Source organism: Accipiter gentilis, chromosome Z (genome assembly GCF_929443795.1).
Source record: "Accipiter gentilis chromosome Z, bAccGen1.1, whole genome shotgun sequence".
Lineage (NCBI taxonomy): Eukaryota > Metazoa > Chordata > Aves > Accipitriformes > Accipitridae > Astur > Astur gentilis.
Window position 1 is genome coordinate 37,927,584 of NC_064919.1, and position 23,953 is coordinate 37,951,536.

General features: G+C 34.6%; 1 protein-coding gene across 1 annotated transcript in view; it reads left to right on the top strand.

The window, feature by feature from the left end:
• The window catches only part of LOC126036539 (long-chain fatty acid transport protein 6-like), a 39,895-nt gene that overhangs the window by 10,342 nt on the left and 5,600 nt on the right, over positions 1 to 23,953 (top strand). The window contains exons 3-7 of the mRNA XM_049796467.1: positions 1,547 to 1,705; positions 2,730 to 2,854; positions 13,511 to 13,705; positions 21,829 to 21,919; positions 23,737 to 23,935. Coding sequence (XP_049652424.1) covers positions 1,547 to 1,705; positions 2,730 to 2,854; positions 13,511 to 13,705; positions 21,829 to 21,919; positions 23,737 to 23,935 — 769 coding nt within the window. The remainder of the gene's footprint in view (positions 1 to 1,546; positions 1,706 to 2,729; positions 2,855 to 13,510; positions 13,706 to 21,828; positions 21,920 to 23,736; positions 23,936 to 23,953) is intronic.

The window sequence follows — 23,953 nt, forward strand, 5'->3', positions numbered from 1 at the left end:
CTAGCCTTTTAGTTTAGAAACAGATGGCTGAATTTATTACCAGTGCTGCAGGAGCTAGGAAGCTAAGACTTTAAAAAAAACTGATCACCGACATGAAAAGCAGCATGATGTTAAGATAAGCAGATTGGCATTCCCATTCAGCTGAACACAACAGTTTTAGTCACAAGAAGATTTAAAATGAATATGTGTTTTATGGCTTTGTTCCCTCATACAACTAATTATTTAATTTATTTGCTTTGGGTTCTGGGGTAAAACTAGGAAATAAAAATGTCAAGTCTAGCATAAAAAAATTTGGAAGGTATAAATATTGTCAAAAGGTCAGGTATGTTTGTAATGTTGCTAATATAAATTTTGTTGAGTTTGCTGGTTAAAAGTAAGGAGTTTTAGCTAAAAAATATAGAATTCACCAGGTAGGAGGATTTTGTTCTTATAACTGCATTCAGAATATCTGCGTGAAGTCTCAAATTTTAGTTATGTAGAATTTAAAATATTTTTGAATGCTTGTATGTATTACATTAAATTACATTGGATTTCTTTTATATACTGTGTAACTAAAAGAGTAAGCTTTGTTTAGTCTGAACAGTATGTAATAACTAATTCTAATCTAAAGTAACTGAGCATTTTCACACTTATTTGATAAAACAAGAGCATAATGTTGCTCCTAAAATCAGTGACTGGTAAACTTAGTTACAAGGAAGAAATATCTTGAACGCTCTGTAGTCAACTGTCTGTACAGGTGGTAGGAAAAAACTTAAGACTCTGTAGAGCACTTCTTGCTATAAGTGGTTCATTGGCAGCATAGGCTTATTGCCTTTTCTCTTTAGTGTGAGGGGTTTTGGAATATCTTTGAAGTGTAGCTAGAATCTCCATAGATTACACTTCAGTTAACAGCTCTATCTAGTTCAGTCTTCAAATGAATGATAACTTTGCTAGAATAAGTGAGAAAACTTTCTGAACCATTACATTTTTTTAAATTTTTAACAGTTCTCACTGTTCATCGTTCAGCCTGAAATTTGTGTGTGTGTATGAGAACACACATGAAGCAAGAACACATTCCCTACTCAAAATAATGGGTACCAGAGTAGTAGCCCAAGCTCTTGCATGTGAGTCTCTGTGTTGCTGAACAGAAATTCTGTGCTGAACCTGAAGAAACTCATTAAGAAGGACCTAACTGGAGTGGACTTTTTGCTGGATTTTTTTTTTTTTTTTTTTTTTTTTTTTTTAATTCTACAAGTCTTCCTAGCATTCTAAACGCAAAAGGTAGACTTAGATGTACATATCTTAGATACACACCCACTTCATCATCTACTTTGTGTAGATCTCATACCTTTCTTAATGATGTTGCAGTCACTGTGACTCTTGCCTGAAAGAGATCTAGTATGATGCCTCTTTATGTTAAAGGAAGTCCCTATGCACACTAAAACTTTTGGCCCTTTGTTGGCTCTATATGGAAGAAAGAATTGATTCTTTTGTGATTTTAGAGACCTTACACAGGAAAAAAAATAATTGAATTATCTTTATGCATGGTTTTGTGTTTTCATTACAGGTCTTCCAAAGGCCGCAGTCATCAGTCACATGCAGGTTCTTAAAGGAGCTGCTGGACTGTGGGCTTTTGGTGCTACCGCAGAAGACATCATTTATATCACTCTGCCTCTTTATCACAGTGCAGCATCTCTTCTTGGCATCGGTGGATGCATTGAATTGGGTAGGGCTCATTTCATTTAACTGTGTTGTTAATAGACAATTAATTGTTATAAAAATGTATAAAACACACTTAGGTTCACTGCCATTAGGGAACTAATGCTTTGCCGAAATCAGATGAATAGTCTTTTGGGAATAGCTTTGTATTTCTGTATTTTGGGGATAGAGGAGTGTTGTAGTTGCAAAGGGTCTCTTACAAGCTATGTTTGCGGTACTGGATAAGAATTAGTTATAGTCATTTTTGTCACAAATGTTTTTACTTTCTTTTATATTTAGGTAAAAAGGAGTTTAAGGACATTTGTAATATTTTGGCAGTGTGTATAATGCATTAGTGGATGTACAGACCAAGCATTGTAGAGTGGAATAGAACTAAAACGTAGTTTGGTGAACTTAAAAAGACTGACAAATATATTTATAGTAAACATTCAGCTTTGTCATATATATTTAGATGATATATAACTTTTTTTTCCATTTAACTTGTATACTGTTTTGGCACGGACAATAAAATACGTATTTTACTGAGACAATGTAGGTGTCCTCAATGGCTCTCTTATAAAAGATTAATTAGAACTTGGTGGCAAATATTTCCTGTTTCTTGAATCATCGAGGACAAGTCAGAGCAAGGGAAAGATCATTCGATTATGGATTAATTCTGTCTGAATGTGCATCAATGAATACTTTGCTGAAAAATGAAGTTTCAGTGATACCCAAATTATTTGCTAATTCAGGCTGACTTTTCTGGATATTTCCAGTTAAACTCTTTTGAATAATGTTACAACACAAAGAGAAGCTGTCTTCTTGCTTGTAACCTCTTATCTATTGGTTTACTGTCTCACCAAGGAGGAGACTGGGTTCATCTCCTTTCTACCAGGTTTGAATGCATGTCTTCTAATAAATACCATATAGTTCTCTGAACAAAGCTGCTCTTAGTTCCTCTCATTTTCTGTTTTGTAGGAACAGTGAACATAGCTAGCTAAGCTGCCATATAGAGAAAATGCTTCATTTCCTTCTCTACTGTTTCCATGAAGGTGCAACCTGTGTGTTAAAAAAGAAGTTCTCAGCTAGTCAGTTTTGGAGTGACTGCAAAAAGTACAATGTGACCGTCATCCAGTACATTGGAGAGCTTTGCCGTTATCTTTGCAGCCAGCCAGTGGTAAGTGGAACCAAAATGATGGCTATTCATCTGTAAGTGATGTTTAAGTTTATTGTTCTTAATGTGGTTATGTTAAAAGGGAAATAAAACTGTACTCAACCTGTCCCTCTGCCGTTCTTTTTATGTGAGGTTCTTCAAATATTTGATGATCTCTAGACTGTAAAAAAACACAAATGGCTTGATTCAGGAAGAGGTTCCAGTATTAAAAGAAAATATTTCGAGACTAAAAACTGATTCTGTATCATTTAGTGAAAAAATATTTCACAAAAGTTTCACAATGTAAGTTCAGAAAACCAGGATTACTGTTCAATGTCTTTTCAGAATTTTCAAAACGTTTTTTCTTGGCACGTAAGCATATCAGAGGTCTCAAGTTTTGTAGGCCCTGTTTTAGCACTGTTTTGGCTTGTGAAATGTGCTTGTTTTGAGACCATCTAAACCATATTTTAAAATTTGGAAGGGGTTTGGTCTTGGTTAGCAGCTCAAAGGAAGAATGCCTTTTGTTGCAGTTAGAAAGCTATTCCAGACAGCAAAGCTAGTTTTGTTAAAGTGACATTCCTCTCTGAAACTGTGTTAGCCCTAATTTGAAAATGCTTCCTTTCCCTTTGCAGTCAGTGGTGTGATGGTTTATCTACATGGTATTGAGTCCTAAGTATGCTGAACCTGTTGTAATTACCAAGTATAGCTGACTCAGGTTAACTGAATTAACTCTTGATCTGGCTATTTGCTGGTATGTTTCTGTATCAACCCATTGATGACAGAGAGAGCCCAAGATGTTTAGGCAAAATTCAAGATGTATAGAATAATATAGACAGAACAGCTAAAACCTGTTGCTTAGCAAATCCAACTGACTTTCTGTCCTCAAATGCTTGTGCTAAATGTGTCAAAATGAATATGAAACAAACATTCATAGTCTAGTATAAACTAAAATTCATCTTGCTAATGCTGGCAATTACCATCCATCTATGAGCTGCAGGTTGTCCTACTGTGTTTCAATAATAAATCCTAAATGTTACATAATACATTATCTTATCTGGTTAAGCATTTTAATAAATGGCTTTACACAGTTACTTATGATCATAAACAGCTTTTATTTTGAATACTAAGTAAAAATAAATAAAGCTTCCAAGTACCTGCAAGCAAGTACTTTCTTAAGCAAAAAGAACTGTATCCTCTTTTAATTTAACAAAATGTTTAGAAGAACACAGAGATTCATGAAAATGTACAGAAGTTGGATGCAATGCAACTATTAATTCTTTGAACATTCTCCCTTTGCCTCTATCATAATTTCATTTTGTGATTTAAAAAAAAAAAATCAGTGGTTTATTTCATTTTCAGTGAATTTTACTGAAATGACTCATCTCTTAGGAAATGGTGCCAATAATTCAAATTAATTAATCTGAAAATTCTTTTCTAATCCAAGTCCTCATTTTATGATTTTCAGAATAACCTCCTCCTTAAGCAATGTGCTAATAAATCAAAGAGAATGCAAATCAGTCTTGTTTTCCAGCAGAATAACAATTTCCATTAATATCTACTGGATTTTTTTTTTCTCCTGAAAATTTTCAGAAGTATGTTTAAGTAATGTAGCAGTGAGTCCTAGATCCTGCAGCACTATCCATGCATGCCTCAGCAAAGAGGATGTGCTTGAATTAAAGAGGGCATTGCTGATGTCCCGGTGACCACCACTGACTGGGATGTGAAACCAGAATAGTGATACCTTTCTCTCTCTCTTTCTGGTCCCGGTGACCACCACTGACTGGGATGTGAAACCAGAATAGTGATACCTTTCTCTCTCTCTTTCTTTTTTTTGGTGTTTTTTTTTGTTTGTTTTGTTTGTTTGTTTGTTAACTTTTTAATAAAATAAACAAAAAGTTACAGGATAATGAAAAGTCAAGTTAAAGACCAAAAGGAAAATCAAATCATATGAAGGGCCTAGCTTTTCTAAATTGTGTTTTTTCTTCATTGTAGACTAACATGATTTCCCCAAAGTCATATCCCTTCTCTCCAACACTTCCCAACTTTTGCTGTGTCTGCAGCCTCAGATATTATTTGTTCTCCTTTTCTGTCCTTTAACTGTACAGTTAGAGAATGGCATTTTGTTTTCCCTGTTTTGTACTGTTCAGTGTCTTAAAGCAAGAATAATAGATTAATATACTTCATTTTCTAAACCAAACTCACTCATTTTTAAGTCCTTACCAAGCCATCGTAAAGTTAAAGGAGCTGGCATGTCTAAACTCTTTGCTCTGTGAGGCTATGGCGGGGGGTGGGTGGGGGGGTGGTTTTGATTATTTTTTTTGCTAGCTGGCTAAAGAGAGCCCTAATGTACCTTATCAAGAAAAACTAAAATTACAAAATGAATCATTTTGACAGCTAGGTACTTGAAGAAAAATAGTAAGTATTTGTCATGTTAAAACTGGAAGAGAAACATGTTCACACGAATAAGTGGAAGGATTTTAAATATGTTATGCAATCCATTATTATTTTTCAACTAGGTGAAATAATTTGCCAAGTTGTTATCTCTCTTTAAGTTTCATTAACTTAGAAGTACTATATATACTGGCAGCATGAGAAAGATATGGCTAGTACAAGTTTTAAAGCTCTGTGAAGATATTATGTGGGCAGTGTTCTCAAGGTTAGAGTCCTATAAAGCCCTTCCAATGAAGATAGATTCAAACCATAACAATTATCTTAAGTGCTTCATTTGTTTGTTTAACACTAAACTTGAAATAAATGTTATATTTCTAATAGTTGGAGGCCACAGTGTGGCCTCTTATTTCACAGATTTTGAACAGAACTTTTGGCAAGTCTCTGTGGTAGCATATAGACTCTTGGCTTAATTTCCTTATTAGTTTTGTCTTGTTTTAGGTTTCTGCCTCCTACTCACAGCTCTTAAAGAGCTCTTGAAGACTGTTTTGCAGTAGAATTTTTCTGAAACCTGTTCTGCATCCAGTTTGGTTTAGTAACCTGTTGTCTGGAAAGAACATTGGTTAGAAAAGGAAGTTGCCTTTTTTCCTTAAGTGTGAGTACAGGGACCTTGCATTATGTGATGTTTACAGATTTTGCTGGGCTCCTAAGTAAGTGAGTTAATCCTTGTGCCTGCCCTCTTCCAAGCACTTTTTCTGCAGTCTTTTGATCATAGTGAAAGTACAAGAGCCAGCAATGTTGGCTAGTAGCCATCAGTAGCTACAAAATGGATCCTGCTCTAAAATATTAGCGTGACTACTCCAGTGAAAGAGAACATTCAGCAAATTATAACGTGGCCTTGCTGGCTGACATTGCTCAAAGTCTCTATTAACAATGATCTATGAAATTTCAGAAGTACGGCATAGTGTAGTTCCCTATTTCCTCTCTAAGCAAAGGCCTTGGCAATACTTCTTTACTAATCTGTGGATATATTTTCCTTAGAGGGTTGCAGCATATTTAAAATTCAACATTTAAAGTGTATACAAAATCTTCCTAATGCACTTGCAGATTTATTTCAAATTTGAAGTAATGAGCTCTTTAAATAATACATTGCATCCTGAAGCTTTTGGAAAGATATGAATGGTAATGCAGCATCTCTTTCCTGCTTTTCTGTAAAGGAGACCTGAAACCTGAAGTGGTTTACAAACAGAGACTAGAAATAGGTTTTATTGACCATTATGTCCTGTTTTCTACTCTTGTAAGCTGTCATACATTATGACATTATAAGATTTATGATACCTTGTATGAACGTGGTAAGCTCTCTATTAAAACCAGAGTTTACTTCTACTTGTAATCAAAGTCTATTTCACAATTAATTATGTCATTGCTTAGAAATTTTCTTTCAATATCTGTCCTGTTTTATGTACATTTGGTATTGAGCCAGTGTTATCCTTTGGCATCAGTAACATTTCCTATTTCCTTGGGGGTTACCTCAAGTGTATAAGACCATTCAGGTTTCAGACTTTATTTTATTAAGATGAAGCAAGCCAATCTCTCTTACTAGATCCAGTTTGGCCAAGATTTCTTTGGATGGGATTAAGTGCTCTGAAGTGACTTTAGAAAAGATGCTTAAGGATTTATTTTATTAAAACTCTTCTACTATTCTACTATTGTTAGAACAATAGTAATTTAGAAGGAGAAAACAAGGAAGTGAATGCTGCTGAGATAAGCAAACAGAATGAACACTTATTTCCCTGCTGTTGACTCAAGCGTTGCAGGAAGGGGTGTAAGAATGGGATTTAGGTACGTTGGATAGCACTGTCTGCCACCTAGAAACTGCCTTCTTTGAAGGAAGGGAATTTGATAGTCAGGTAAGGAAGGAAAAATGAGTCAGCACGCTCTTTTCTACAATGCAGGTTTTACTTGACATCACATTTTATTCCCCGTTAAGGTTTAGCTCAATTTATGTTCTCTACTGGAAATTGTTATTTCTCTTATCATTAAAATGTAGAGTGGAAATTTGTCAAGCCCCTTGGAGGTTTTCAACATAAACATTTTATTAAATACCCCAAACCAGTAACGTGTCACAGTTACAGATAACCACATCTGTACCATCCATTTGAAGTCTCTGAATAATCTGCATATGTCATTACAATTTTGTTTACTGGAGGGAATTTTGCAATATATTTATTATTCTTGGGTTTTTTTTAAAAAAAAAATCTGCAACCACTTGTGTATGTCATAAGTAGACATAATTCTTAATTGAAGTTGTTACTGACCTACTACAGTATTAACAGTGCCTAAAAGGAGAATCGAACACTGTTTGTATATGCAGTTAGAGAAAATAGAATTTTTAGACTAAGGACCTATTCAGCCCATCTGAAATGAAGCTTAGAAATGGACCTGGGATTTAGAAGCTTGTATTTTTTGCCTCAAAACTGTATCAGTTGATCTAATAAAAAAATACACTGTATATCACAACAAACTTTGTCTGTGCTTTAAACTGCCATGACTACAACAACAGTATTATTTTTAAAAAGTGGATTTCAAAGCAGATTATAATCCCGTCCGTTTTGGCTACTGCCTTTTGATATTTAAATGTACTGGCATACCTCTCTTGGACTCCATCCACACAATGATTCTGTGTCTATTTTCTCATTCTTCCCACTAATAGTGGTAATGGTTTTCAGGTTTTCCTCCTGAAAAAGTCTTTTGTAATGTTTGTAGAGTTCCTTTGGCCTTAGGAAGCATGGATTTTCCATATCCAAAACAGCACTGAAGGCTAGTTGTGATGTCAGCTACTGGTTCCAGCATGGTGGCTCAAGCCTTTAAGAGGTCATATAACATGACCAATTTCCTTCCAGCTTCTTTTCCTAGGTACTCATCTTTTGGGTTAAGCTAGTGGAGATGCAGAAAATGTCCTGGTAGTGAAGCCTAGAAATCTCAATCATACTTTGCTCACAGAATACTGTGTGCAATACGGAGCACAAGAAATAATCTGTGCATGTTTTAATTCTCTGAATTCTTCCTATTAGAAGAGCTAAAGGAAGAAAGCTCCTGTTATAATCTAATCTATTAGATTATCAGGAAATTGATTAATGAAAGCATGGTGAGAGTGGCTATACTAAATAGCAACCCACCAGTTCCTGAACTGGAAGGATGTGTCCTGTTCCTAGAATTCCTGTTCCTTTCTTATGGTGCCTGTGTTCAGTACTCTTCCTGCTTTCTTGCACTTGTATTTTTAAATTTGGGTATGTATTTTGCTCAAAAAATCTATCTGCAATTTATAATTAGGCATTACTGAAAAGTGAATGTAAGCATGCATCTTGAAGAATTTATTACATCTGTCATAATCATGGCAGTAGGATATCTCTCATTTTACAGTGTCCCTACTAATTCCCTGATGACCCTTTTTTCAGGGCTAATGTGTCAATAGAGAACTGGTGAAGTTGTTAAACTCATTCCTTTGAAATATATGAATGTAAATCTTGTGTGGTCTGTCCATCATATTTTATATTTAACAGATGTTTGCATTTCTCAGGCCCTGAGATTGCTTTTAGTTCCATCAAGGCCATAATACAGGAAACATTTCATGCCTCCTTTGTTTGAAGTTGCCTTTGCTTCTTTCCATTTGGCTTTTCCTGCTGCAGAAATGCTAGAAGTAAGACAATGAACCTGTTTTCTTGTATTCTTTTAAAGCAACTGCTAAGTACATTTTTATATAGCTACAGTCATGAATCCTTCCTGCACCAATTAGTACACTGCTGATGGCCCTTTAAAAGGCATTTCTTTTATCAACAACTTAATCATGTCAATAGTTCACATAGTTTACAAAGAACACTTAAGGAGGAAAGACTGGCAGATGAAAAATCCCAGGTATGTGGTATTTAGTGTAATAAGGCAGATCTTGACTTGTCAATTGATTACTATACAAATGAAACAAGCACTCAAAATGGAGAAACAGTGTGTCAGAAACTGATTTATGATATGTGCAGTATTTGGTATACGGTTTAAAGGTCTTGGCAGAATGAACTGAAGAAAAATCCAGGTGTAAACTAATAACAGTTTTTGCTTATTAAAGCTTCAAAAAGGCATTGAAAAAAATGTTTCATCTTTACTGTTAGAAATAAGTGGTTATAGACTGAATCCCAATTTTATTTCAGAATCACTCTGTAGGAAAATAAAATCACAGTGCAGGAAAATAAAGATATAGACATTTTTAAAAACCTCAGAAAGATGTTCTAACATTCTGTTACTCTAAATTCCATCTTCCTAATTATCTATAGAGAACTATTAATCACATTCAGAAACACAAAGCATGAGCAAATTATCATAGGACACACATTATTTAAATTTATTTGTGATAGTTGACAGGGCAAGGCACTGGAGTCCTTCCTAAATGAGATATTGTGAGGAAATACAGCTTTTAGTGAAGGAAATGTTAATTAAGTACTATGCTGTTGCAGCAGACTAAAAATATGCATGCAGACAATTGCTGCATACTGACTGTTGCAGAGTAACTGGCTGACATGCCACAGCTTGTTCAGGTGTCAAGAACAGCACAGGGATAGCAGAGCTTATCTCCCAGAAGAGATGTGTACTAGGTGACTCCTTGGAATTCCTCCTACTCCTATCATTCTATCTACTGTACCGAAGGGAAACTAGTTGATGAAATGCTGTCTCAATATGGCAGAAATTCAAAGTATGACTGTTTGATACCATAGCCTCTTTAAAGCATAAGTTCCTGTATATTTATTTCTGTTTTCATACATTAGGACACCCTAAGTGTGCATCACTCAACCATGTTTCTAGAATTTGTTGGAATTATCATCCCTTTTCTTTCCCTTCTCTTATTTATTGCATTTTATTTACTGCATAAGTTTCTGGCCATGGTGCCCATAGATACCAACATGCCTGCCCTACAGTTGGACTCTGGCAGTGATTGGGACAATAATACAGATGGTGAATACGTAGATCAAGTCATGAAAAAGCTGATAAAATGGCTAACTCCATTTTATTTACTGTGGTTCACTTTGCACTGAAAGTTAGTTACACATAAAGATAACATAAATTAATGTCCTGTATTAGTTATAAAAAAGTTTAGGTAAAAATATGTTAAAAATAGCTATATGAATTTACTCACATGTAAAACTAACGTGAATTACCACTGTTCAAAGTTTCTCTCATTATAATAATTTTCTTCATACTTATTAAACCAGCCAGGAGATTAAATTACATATAGTTTCTATTCCTATAGCTGAAAGACTGCTAAATGCATGACAGTTTTAATGTGTTTTCTCCAGAAAGCCCTGCAGCACCCTTCAGGGAGTCTTATATCAACAGATGGGTACAACTGTGATTGAACTGACTAAATCACAAATATGACAGTTGCAGAAAATTTACCTTAGCTGTGAAGTGAATTACTGCCCTCTCTTTTAAGAAAATTTGCTTTCTGTGATCAGTTCTTGATGGCATCATACACTTTCTTTGTATTTTTGCAGAAGGGCTGAGTGCCTTAAGAGAATACTTCCTAAAGTGAGATAGTCATACATTGTATTGTTGATAGGTGTTAACACTGCAAGTACAGTAGAATGCTGAGCTGTCAGGTTTACTCTGCGTCTTTTCTACTAGAGAAACAACTTTGTGCTGTAGTAATATAAACCAGCTAAAATCACATGAGGAGTTGAAAGTATTGATGTAACTGCACTTAGAAATGATGCTGTATTTGTCCTTTTGGAGAAAATCCATAATCCATGTGGGCCATTGTTTTCTAGTTCATCCTAATTTGTGTCTTTTCAGCAAACAGCCATCAACGCTTTTATTTTTCTTGAAGTATAAATAATAGAAGCAAACTCACCTGCTTATTAACTTGGTCCGTAGAGATTTTGAATGTTCCTAGCCTGATGAATGACCCAATTAATTAGTGTGTGTATATATATGTGCACATATTTGTCTCTTCTGTTCATTGTGCAACAAAGGATTACTGTGAAAGAATCTCTTGGACTATTTTTCCTATCTTAGCAGAGGCAGTACATTTGAATAATTCAGTGGTGTCAGCAAGGGATAACTGGAGTTCAGTTACCGACACATTAATTTCAGTTTAACAATGAAACTGTAAGGAAAATAACCTACTTTGAAAAGTTTTAAGTTGAACTGACTGGAATATTCTAAAGATGGTGGACAGTTTTCTGGGGGAAGAAAAAGAATTAGAAGTTTCCCTGACAAAGTTGAAAGTAGCACTGAAATACTTTCTCTTAAAAAAATGATACTTTTGTTGTTCATTGATGGTATAGTGATAACAGACCTTATTATTTCAGATATATGAATATCTACACCGTTGCATTGTGATATTTCATCTGAAGTTGAAAAAAACAAACCACACCAAAAATTACATCTATGGGCAATTTTTAGACACTTTGTTCCAGGCTATGGCCATGGTCAGTTTCATTGTACTATGATGTAATGCAGCACTTCTTAATAATGATTTAGTGTGAAGTCAGTGAAGTATGTGCTTGTGTGTTTAGAAATTACTTTTCTATCTAAAGTAAGGTAGGAGAGAAGAAGGGAAAAGAGAAGAATTGGGTTGTTGTAAAAACAGAATGGTTAGTGACTGAGGGAGGCTGGTGAGTGATGTAGGTTTGAGGTAAAATAGCAGGATTTGTAGTCTGCCAAGAGCTGTCTGCATCTAGTGAAATAGGTGAGTTCCTTGCTGAATCATCCCAGCAAGAGAACTTAATTTCCAGAAGAAAGACTGTGAAAGTCAATAAAGTAATTTATCTTTCTATGAGTTACTGGTTTTGAAGAAGGAAGAAGAAAACTTACTTAGTCTTTGTGATTTAGAGGAGGAACTTAAAACTTCACTGTGCTTGCAGTTTTTGTTACAGAAGTGAGAATTCATGATCCTCATGAAAAATTGAGTTTGGCCAAAGCATAAGCCTCTGAGGAACACTCCTGTCTATGGACTCAGCAGAAGCTTCACTTGTTTTTAACATCCGAAATATATAAAGATTCCTGTTTCAGTCAGGTGACCAGATCTCTTTGCAGAAATAATTTGCTGTGATTTTATGCTAGATTAAAGGTGCTAAAATGCATTTTCACTATAAAGACATACTTAATTCATACTGGATTAGAGTTGGGAGGGGAAAAGGAAACTAGAATAGACGAACAGAAAATAGAGACTATCTGCTTTCTTTAGTATATGTATGTGGATGTGTGTGTATACATATATATATACACACACACATACATATATAAAGAGTGTGAATATGTGCATATATGCGCATATGTATAGAGGTGTTTATATACGTTTGTGTAAGTGTACATATATAGAGGTATATACAGACAGTGTTGCAGTACCAGAGTGCTATGCAGTTTTAAATGTATCAGGTAACAAACTGTACCTATATTTATTTTGTGCTGTCTCACTTCTGGGGCATTCTGTATTGCTACTTGCAATGATCAAAAAGGGAGTCTTATTTTGATATTGGTGTAACTTAAAAAAAAAACCAACAAAACCAAACAACATTTTAGACTTTTTGCCTTCTGATACTTCAATCTGATTGTGTTTTAAAGATGCTCCATGCAATCACAAGTTTGGGGAATGTATTCATAAAATTAGAGTTTCACTGAACTGGATGAACACATACTATTGTCTTTCTTGTACTGAAACGTGGGAGTTGACAACAGTAAATACTCAAGATCACCAAGAAGTAATGTATTCCAAGTAACACTGAACAAAGCCTTGCAAGTCTTAATATTGAAAGAAATACAGAAGGTGACTTGTATGCAGTGTGTGGGAATGAACAGATATTACAAATGTGTGAAATCTGATTGTTTCTTATAATCAGTCTGAATACACAAGAAAGTAACTATTAATGTCTGCTAACTTTAATCCCTTGACAGAAATAATTCCTGCATTTCTCTGTTCTTCCCAGTTTTCTAATTCCTCTGAGTGGAAACAGGCTGAGATGATACAACTTTTAAAATAGGGAAGCATTTATATAAATTAATGCAGCTTTTATTCAGGAAATAACTTGCTTGTTCAACAAGGTAATAGTTTTTTGATTGCAGTTTTCTACACGCTACCTGTAGGAGAGCTATGCAGCTTTCTTCAACTTCTTAACTGTTAGGGTTTTTTGTTGTTGTTTATACTTGATGTATTTAAAGAAGGTAGATTTTCCCCACGATATATGCAACAATCAAATACAGTTATCAGTATATTATATTTTAAATTATTTTTTCTTTTTTTAACAGAAGGAAGGAGAAAAAAATCACAAGGTCCGACTAGCAGTTGGGAATGGAGTAAGAAATGATGTATGGAGAGAATTTTTAGATAGATTTGGTGCTGTTAAAATCTGTGAGTTTTATGGTGCTACTGAAGGAAACATTTGTTTCATGAACCACACAGGAAAAATTGGATCTGTTGGACGCACCAATTTCTTTTATAAGGTGACTATTTATTTACATTGTACTTTGTGAATAGGAGTACTGAAGGTAAATGTGTTTCTCAGTTTGACCACAGGACATGGGGCTGCAGTTGTAAGTCCAAGGTAAATTTTCTAACTTAGTTATTGCAAGTTTAATTGACCCTCTGTAAAATCGTGGCTGCCAAAGTATTGCAGATAGTGCTTAGCACCCAACCCAGTTATACTTTCAGCAGTAATACTTGGATTTTTCTTGAAGTTCACAAAAGTCAAAAAGACGTTGCCTCTTTTCTGACAGTTGAGTAAGTTCCAAGTGTCATTTCAAACTTCTACTATATTAAAGGACAAAAGAAGAAGTTGAATTTGTTTTAATACCTAAGAACTCATAATCTGTGAAATAAACATACAAGTGTCCTGTTCTGATTTAGCGTTCTATGGATTATATTTAGAGCTGTTTTCAAAGAGTATATTTATATCACATATTACTATGTAAATATTTGGCATAAATAGGAATTAATTGTAATTAAAATAAAGTAACATATAGGCAGGTACAACTTTAACAGATATTTTATACCTAGGTGCAATTAAACATAAGCAACTCAAACTACATCTAGTCTGTATCATTATTCAGAAATCTCAAAGGTAACACAATACAAATATAATCACTGTTGAGTAATTGTGACAGACAATACTTGCCAAGGGCATTTAATTTTAAAATTCTATGCCCTTTTATCTACCAAGTCTGCTATATTTATTTGGTTTGTACTAGGTTACTAAAACTAGAAAAAACATACTTTTTTTCATTGCTTATTCAATAGTCTCTGGTTTTTACTTCATCAGCTTTGACAATGGAAGTTATATGTCTTGGGAAAGAGGAATCCATATTATTTATATCACGTATGGTGGCTTTTCCTTCATCCTTCTGAGTAAATGAAGAAGAATTTATTTCAGCTTGAAACTCACAGATAGGTTTTTCCCTTTGCATCCTATTAATACCATCTCTTAAATGGTTTGAGAAGTCAGTAAGTAACGTGTTCCAAGCTTTAATTAACAATATGAAAGACTATTTGGCAAGGCTTTCTAGCAAGGAGACTAGATATTTAGCATTTTGTTGTTATTTACACCACTTTTTAATCTTCTTGAAATAAATAGGACTACACACATTGCCTAGAATTTGCAAATTAACTGAGATATGTATCTATACTGAGATACCTATCTATATATACAAATCCTGCTGATTTAAGTGGCATTTGTCCTCCAGAGGAAAACCAATAGTAAAATGTCCTGACAAAACTTTTTTTCAGAGAATGATGTAAAAATATTGTTTGAAAATGTATCAGAGGTATCTTCTGATGACATGCAAATAGGTTTCTAGGCAGCATATGTTCCAGGGTCCACTACTTCAATACAGCATCACTACATTATGATCACTGCAGACTACTTTACAACGTGGGGCCAGAGGAATTCTTCATTTCTGGGATAGGAACCCAGACTGCAGGGAGGAACCTGGAAACACTCAGAAAAACGCCACAAGAGCTGGTGTGTTTTTCAGAAACTGTTGAGAGCTCAGGAATTGAAGCAGACTGACTCTGCTGATTCTCTATTCTACATGACTGATGCTCTGTAGCATGCATGGTGGACATCTGGTGCTGATGAATGGTTCTAGAAGGGTACAGATCCACTACAGGAAATCTGGAATCTGGAATTTAGGGAGCAGAAGGTGAACAAGGAACCTTAGAGCTGATGTTAATTTTTGTTTCAGAGCTTTCTAAGCCACATGCTTTAATTATTTTAAACCTTTTTTTTTTAATATTATGAAATTTTACATTTGTTCCAAACCTGAGTAAACTTGTTTTCAGTATTTCAGAACTTTTAGACAGAGTTTTGTCATAAGTCATTAACCTTTTGGAAATACCATTTAAAGGTTACAGCAGGTAAAGGATTAGACTTGAAATTACCTATTTATTGGTTTAATTATCTGTGGTTTTAATCAAGTAGTGTGGGGCTTTTGCATGTATTAATAGTGGCACTCCATGTGTCAATAACATATGCTGTTTGTGTTTCCAAAAGGAAGATTAGTATTTTGGAGTTTTTTTGCACATGAAACGTGCTACTTTTTCCTCTTTAATGATTGGACTTATGATTTGAGTTAGTCACTGCAGATTAGGAGAGAAAATAGCTCATGCAAACTGCAGTTAAAAACTAAATGCAGTTGTAACTGAATACTTGATCTCACTAGTCTTCTTTTCTATAATTTATATACTATTCCAAGCTGGAACTGTTATAGTCTATGGAAACATCAGTATAGCCTGCTAAGATAGTTATGGATTGTCCCTTGCTTACTCAGTATGAATATGGAAAGACCGTAAGATATTTTATGAACTGGAAAAAGCCATTCATTCCATTTGGCTTGGCTTGAAATCAATTTTACGCTGTCTTTTTCAATGCTCTCATTTCCCTAGAAATAAATCTACAGTAAGTCTTCAGTTATTTCTGTGGTTTCTGTCATAAGGAAAGTAGCTAAAGCACATTATTTACGAGCAGGCTCAAGGTTTAGTTACTACTATTCTCCAAGGGGCCCGAGGTGTATTGGTTCCCAACCCTTTCCCCAATTTGGCATTCTATGACTGTAGAGTTTGAGGGAAGAATGAAGGTTGTCACTTGAAAACCAGATTCAGTGCAGAGACCAACTACCTCGCCTTGGTTACATGGGCATGTTATGGCTAGCCAGGTCAGTGGGTGGATTATATGACCTGTTTTATGTGGAAATAAAACTGCCCCAAATCTCTTCCAAATCAAGGAGGTTTCAGAGACTACTCCAAAGCTCCTGATGGAGCTTTTTTATAACTAATATGTTTTGATCTAGAGCATTTATGGTTGTGCAACATACACAGTCTCTCTCTCTGACATAGTAATAATAGTACAATTGTTATATGTCTCAAATTAACAATTCTGGAATCTGTTAACTACTGGGGCTCTGCTTCTATCACGGGTGCAGTTCTGCTGGATGGCAGTTCCTTCAGTGTGGTTCATGACATTGTTTGCAGGAGCAGCTAGCTCCCTCATATGCTGAAGCAGAGTAGTGTTGACATGAACAATGGTTTAGATATAGTGCAGTTTCAGAAAAGTCTAGAAGAGATTAACAGAGAGAAGGAATGTTGAAAATACCGTGAGACATGCATTTTAGTGATGTTCTTTTTTTTAAAAAAAAGTACATATTTAAACAAATACTTATGTTTGGGGACCTTTTATATGTGTTTTTGATTGTCCACTCTCTGTGAGTATTGTGACACAAGCCATGTATTTTAATGCCATAGATAAATTCGTTTTGACTTACTTCAGGAATTTGTTGTTGTTTTTTTAAAATACATTTTACAGCTTACAGATTATTAAACAATGCATTCAGAAGTGTAGCTTTTGTGTTTTACTTCAGTCTGAATGACATCTACTGGACATCTAGCAATATGTAAAGGAGAGCAGCTTTATTTCTCATTTGCTGACCCATGAATGATCTGAAGTTGGAAGGGGAGACTCTCCTGGAAAGCAGAAAATGCCACAGACAAGGCCCAGCCATCCAATTCCTAATTTTTTTTGTTTCTTCAGAGAAATGCTACAACAACTTTTGAAACATTATTCTCTTGACACATGGGATGATATGAGGAGATACCCTTAGGCATACTCTCAGGATTTCCTAAACACCTGTTTCTTAAACTTGGAATAGAAAGAAAGAGAACTGCGAAAGGGGAAAGGAGGCTCGTGGCTTCATGTATGTGATACAGTAAAGGAGAAGGAAGAAACTTACGCTCTTTTCACTGACATAATTGCGCAAATGGAATGAAGTAAATACAGTATAAAACCCCATACATACATATATTGAAAGTATAGTGGGAGTAATAGCAGATAGGTTCAAAGTATAATATTTTTAGCAGGGAAAAAGGAAAAGAAATAGGAAGGCATTTCTGTTGTAGGTAATGGCAATGGCACAGTTTCTAAAGGTGAAATGCAGACAAAAGTTAAAACTTTAAAAGACAAATTGAGGTCTGAGAATGAATAAAGTAACTTTTCTGTCAGTAACTGCCAATGCTTGGGGACAAATACTTGGGATAAATATCAACATTCTACATAACACTTTAATTTTCATAAATAATTTGGAAGGCAAGAGTTAATAAACAGATGATTGTTAAAGCAGTTGCCAGACATCCAAGAGGCCACTGTGTGTGAGAATTTAACTCGAAGCAGTGCTCTTGTTTGCACTTTTTTTTATTTTCACACGATACTTTTTATGTAAGAGGGATTGGTCCATGTGCTTGAATGCATCACTGTGGTGTATGAATAAATCCTTCAGGAAGGATGTTCATGTAGAGTCAACGAACAGGAAAGTAGAAGTCTTTGAATAGCTTTTTAGCTTGTAAAACTTAAAATGTTTTACAAAGAAAGTAGTGTATAGATTAACATGGTAATATAATAAATTATGCTTAATATTTACACCTGGCATATATATGTGTGTAGTTCATGATTGATTTTATTATATATGACATACATTATGTGTGTATTTATGTAGATGTGATATGGGAAAAATCTGTAAGACTCTCAGTTGTGTCTATGAAATATACATATAAATCTCTTTCTCACACTGAAATAACTTCTGAGTGATGGCAGAGAACATGCAATGAGAGAGTGGGACTAATGAGGTCCAGGGAAGCTTGTAAGAAGGGCTAAATATAACCCATGGCAAGTACACCTGAAAAAACAGCATGTAAAAAAAAATATTCCAAACTTTATTGATAAACGTATTTTTTCATTATTTTAAACATAAGTATTCCAACTATTACAGGAATCTAAATCTCTCTTACTCAAAACTATATGGATCAAAATCAGCTTTGATTTGAGAAACACTTAAATCTAATAAAAAATCATAAATAATTTCAACATATAAAATACTTTTGTCTTTCACACAGCAACACAGAATTAGTATTATGCACTTTTTTCATGCAGTCACAGAACTTAAGTGGCAGAAGAGATACTTTTTAGTTTAAAAGTAACCAAAGTTAGGTTTAAGGAAATCTTAAGAGCCTGGAAAACTGGATTCACAGGTGGAACATTGGCATGTGTTAATCCAAGCAATGGAAACTCTTAAATTCATTGGCCAATGAAAATTATTGTTTCTGCTCTTTGGACTAGTTTTGAGCTAAAATAATCCGAGATACTTCAAGTGTATTCCAAGGTGGTTTATTATAATATGTGGTGATTCAGTTAATATCAAGCATAGCTTTAAAAGTTCTTTTTCTTGGTTGTGTTTACTTTGGCTAAACAAAATTTTGCAGAGGAATTGTACATCTACTATTTATGGCATAAATAAGGCATTACAAGTATAATTTTAAAACATTTATAAGATATGATGATACTATGCACCAGATTTCTTTTTTCCTTACATTTCACTTTTTTAAGATGCTTGGAACTAAATCTAGTAAATGTAATGCTTTGTTTTATAAACAGATATTCTAGAGAATTCAACACTATCTCTCTCTAAAACAAGTAACTAAATAAAAAGCAATAGGTTGTGATCTTTGTTCTCTGATGAAGGTTCTGTGAACATTCACTATAACTTGAAACTTTAGGCATTTCAAAACTACTTGCAAAATAATATTTAAACTCACATATTTCTAGTCAATTAAAAAAAAAAAAGTGGTGGAGGGAATGCTGTTATTAGATAACATCCAGGCAGCATAGTAACAGACAATAATGTTGCATTTTAACTCATTTTAAGTTTCAGCTAGATAAATGATGCTTTTTGTTTGGTACATTTACGTGGTGCTTTAGGGAGTAAAATGTAGATTAAAATGATGAATGCTGCATTGCAGTACTCTGTGAAAATAATATGGTAATGCTTCAACAGCTCAGGCCCTCTTTTCCAATAAATTTTAAATAATGAGATAGAACAAATGTAGGCCTGTACCCAGACTAAATGCTTTTCTCTAGAGCTTTCATTTTCTAGTATTTAATATGAAAAGAAAGCTGTTTGCGCTGAATGTATATTGGCATAGTTTCATTATGCATGTCTAATGCAGTATGTGGTGTTTTCTCCTTTGAATTATGTATTTGCATGACATTTCAAAAAGCTAACTGGAATAGGCGTAGTTAATACTCTAAAGTTGCAGGCACTGAAAAATGTATGCAGCAACATAAATAGTAGGAGTATCAACAGTTTTTAGATCATCTCAGATACTAAATTAAAGTTTCTGAGTATTTATAACCAAATACAGACTAATATGTTGATAAGCTACAGCTGTTGAGCTCTGAAGGAATGAACAGATAAAAATGGATCTGAACAGGGCACACTGCTATTCTAATCAAACACAGAGATATCAGAATAACATTTCATTTTATACCATTTCATTCTTGTTATTTATATTAGTCATTGCATTTGGTCTGTCATATGAAACCTATCAAAGTAGTAAGTATCAATGTAAAAAAGAAAGTGAAAAAGAACAGCAATTAAATGTAGATGGCCAAAAGAAAAGAGTCTAAGAAAAAATGACTTGTGTATTATGAATACCTCCCATTCTATTCATCAAGAATAATACAGTTATTTTCAAATTAAGGTCAACTTTTTGGCTCTCAAATTCTTCACTTTGGTAAATGCTATACTCTGTAGTTGTTAAAAAGTGTCCAATTCTTGGATAATGACTTGCTTTTGCATGCTATTACCTTGTTGCTTTGAACAATTGTTAAAAATTTCTTTTTGTTTCAGACTTAGGGTAGAAGGAAAACACAGTGTTGAAAATTGAAAAGACTTAGTGAAATAAGTTTGCACATATGAGGCTGAAATTGTGTGCTTGGTGTTTGATTCAAGTTGCTATTTATTCAGACTTCCTTGAAAACAAAATTATGTGGTGTAGCTACAGCAACTTTTCAAATTAGGATAACTTAATTATGCAACTCTTCATTCAGATTAGTTGCAGCAAAGCAAAGGGGCTTATGTTTTAGCATCCTACTCTTCAGTCACTTTCATAACACCATCCTTAAATTATATTGCATTCTTTATCGTGAAGAGTGCAGTTATATATTGACGTTTTTTAAAATTGTTTTCTTTGCTTGTCAAGATTTCTCCAGGAGAAGATAGTTGTATATCCTTGGCTTGAGTAGTTGTTATATAGATTGCTGATATACTTCTTTATGAAAAGGGAAATCGGAATCCCCATCTGGGCAAACTAAAGCCTTAGGATAATAACTGCAAACACAGTGGTCCATGTAGTATCAGCCAAATGATATCTGTCAATGTCTCTCAAAGGTCTGATTTGGATTTGTTTCACAGTAGAAAAATGAAGCGAAATAGGAGTCAGACCCTGTATATTGGAGAAAAAAAGTATTGCAATTTCTAGTGCTCGTAAGAGTATCTTGCCTTCTCCTTCAGCTGACTCAGAGCCACATTCTCTGTGATCCTTATACAAGAGGAAGGTTAGCTGTAAAACATAACTAGGAGGTCAGCTAGGTCAGCAGTGTCAAGACTCAAGGGTTCACAGTATTTTGGAAAAATGCAAAACTAACTGTCATATAACCATGCAACATGCACAGCTACATAACCATGTCAAACAACATGGTATCCTTCTGCTGGTGCTCATGATAAGACTTTCCACAGTACACCAGCCTGAGAAGGTTTGAGGGAAGAACTGAGGCTAGTTAAACAAGAGTAAAGCCCAACAGGAAGCAGGGTTTCCTTTGCAAGGAGATTTTGGTCTTTGTTTTCCCACTTGTTTTAGGTGCCAGAAGACCCCAAGAACACTTTTCATATCAGCCACCACCCTTAGATGTCAGTTAAATTCCAGATATGCTTCTGTTACCCTGACTCGTGTAGGCTCTTCCACTGATATATGGATCCCATAACTTACTTGTAAGAAAATTTATAAAATTACGGTTCTGTGTCTTCACCAAGTATTTTTGAAAGTTACAAGATGATAAAAATGTTTTGGTGTTGCTTATCTCCAGGAAATGGTGTAAGTTTACATACAAAGTATTTTCAGTTTTAAATGAAACTACATTCTACTTTTAGATGAGCAAAACTGGAGTAAAGGTTTACTTGCTTATATTTGTTGCCACCAGATGTCACTGTGTCGATGAATAACTGATCACCCTTCTTCCCTTTTTTAGCTTTTTTTCCCATTTGATTTAATCAAGTATGATTTCCAAAAAGATGAACCAATTAGAAATAAGGATGGTTGGTGTGAAAAAGTTAAGAAAGGTAAGTATGTATTTTAATAGGTTATAACGGCCTTTTAATTGTAATGCAAATACTCCAGAGGATTCTTTTAAGGAGCCTTGCTATTACATTACTTTACTATGCCAACATCAACTGTTACTCTTTGCTCTGACAAAAGCAATATAATTTTTGATGTAAGACAGAACATTGTTAAACATACCAGTGCTGACACCAGAAGAACTTAGGAGATCCTTGGATATATTCACAGAAGAGCAATGTTCAAAAGTGAGGATGTTATATTATCTCTGAATATGTAGATAATGACATCTGTGTTTTTTAAAGGAAGTTAACATAGTGAGATGGTTGCCTAAGAGATCTACAGGAAAGACTGGGGGATTAGAGCAAATGCTTTCTGGTGAGAAATTAAGTGTTCCTGACTAAGTGAGTTGATTAAGCTTATCAATTTTTATTTTTTTTTAAAAAGATGTTGCTTGATTATAGCTGCCTTCAAAATACTTATCAAATATCTCGTATCTCTCAATTATACCTATATTCAAAGTGTTTATCAGATACTGAAGCATCTCTGTTGTACTGTAGGAAGGTAACAGCTGTAATTAATGCCTGGAAGCTGAAGCAAGAAAAACTTATATCAAAGTTCAGGGAGGCAGCTTTAACAGGGAGCTGAAACAGATTTTTCAAAGGAGTTAAGAGATTCTATAACAGGTTTTAATCAAAGGTGGGAACTTTTCAGGAAAATACGGTCCCCCAAACATGAAATTTTGTAGGAAATTATCTGTAGGGATGTCAGACTGACCTGTGAGGGGAACACATGCTCTAATTAGACACGTGGTCTTAATTTTTTTTCAATTATACCAGTCAGTCTGATAAAAAGTATTATATCTACAGGCTTTGTCTTAGCCATGCCCTGTATCTTCAGAGCATTGTGGCTGCAGTGACACTACCAGTGAAATAAATGCTGTCACCTAAACCACTACCAATTTATGGGAAAAAGGCACAGCTCTTTCATAAAGAGGCAGTCTTAAATTAAAAATTGTGCATACCTTTGGACACATTTTTATTTTTATATATTTTCATATTTATAATTCTTGTCTCTGATACAAAGTAACGTAACTCATAAGCTTTGTTGTTCAGAATGTGCTTCCAGAAAGGTTAGGAGTTCAACTATTCTGCTTTCAGCAAACTAACACCCTGATATTCTACATGCATAACAGGATAATCCTACCCCACCTCTCCCTATTTTTTGAGAAAACATATTGTATTAAAACTTCTATATTTTACACCAAAAAGAAAGCAATAAGGCTATATCACATTAATGAAAATTCTTAAGAGGTGTTCTCAGAACTTCTGAAAGGAGACTAAATAGGGATTTAATGCCTGGGTTGAACACCTGCTTTTTATTAACACCAGTTTTTCAGTAGGAAGCTGATAAAGTTGAGACTCATCACTGGAAATTCAGTAAGGTGTGGGGAGTGGGACATACTATTCACTTGAAGTCTGCACTTTGAGAGGATAGTAAACCTGCTAGTGAACTCACAATTGATAGATAACAGTTCTGGGAGAAAACAGTTTGATGAGTCATCAGGAAGAAATACAAAAGACTGGGAATTTGAGTGGACAATATTGTACTGTCTTTGTGGTCACTTCGCACATAGAGGTGACCACAGGAATTGTAAACCAGTCAAAACAAGTAAGTTTTTATTTTTGGGTCTTATGTACTGAACCCTGCTAAGCTTGGTTCCTGGTGTTGTAAAATCGTATGTACCAAATTGATATTAATGTAAAGTACAGGAAATGTGCATGATACCTTAGGTTTACATTCTTTCAACTTCTCTGTACAGGTGAGGCTGGTCTTCTCATTTCCAAAGTCAATGCAAAGAACCCCTTCTTTGGTTACGCTGGCAATAAGAGACACACAGAAAAGAAATTACTCTGTGAGGTATTTAAGAAGGGAGATCTTTATTTAAATACTGGAGATATGATGGTTCAAGACCATGAGAATTTTCTATATTTTTGGGACAGGATTGGAGATACCTTCAGGTATAATCATTGTTTCTT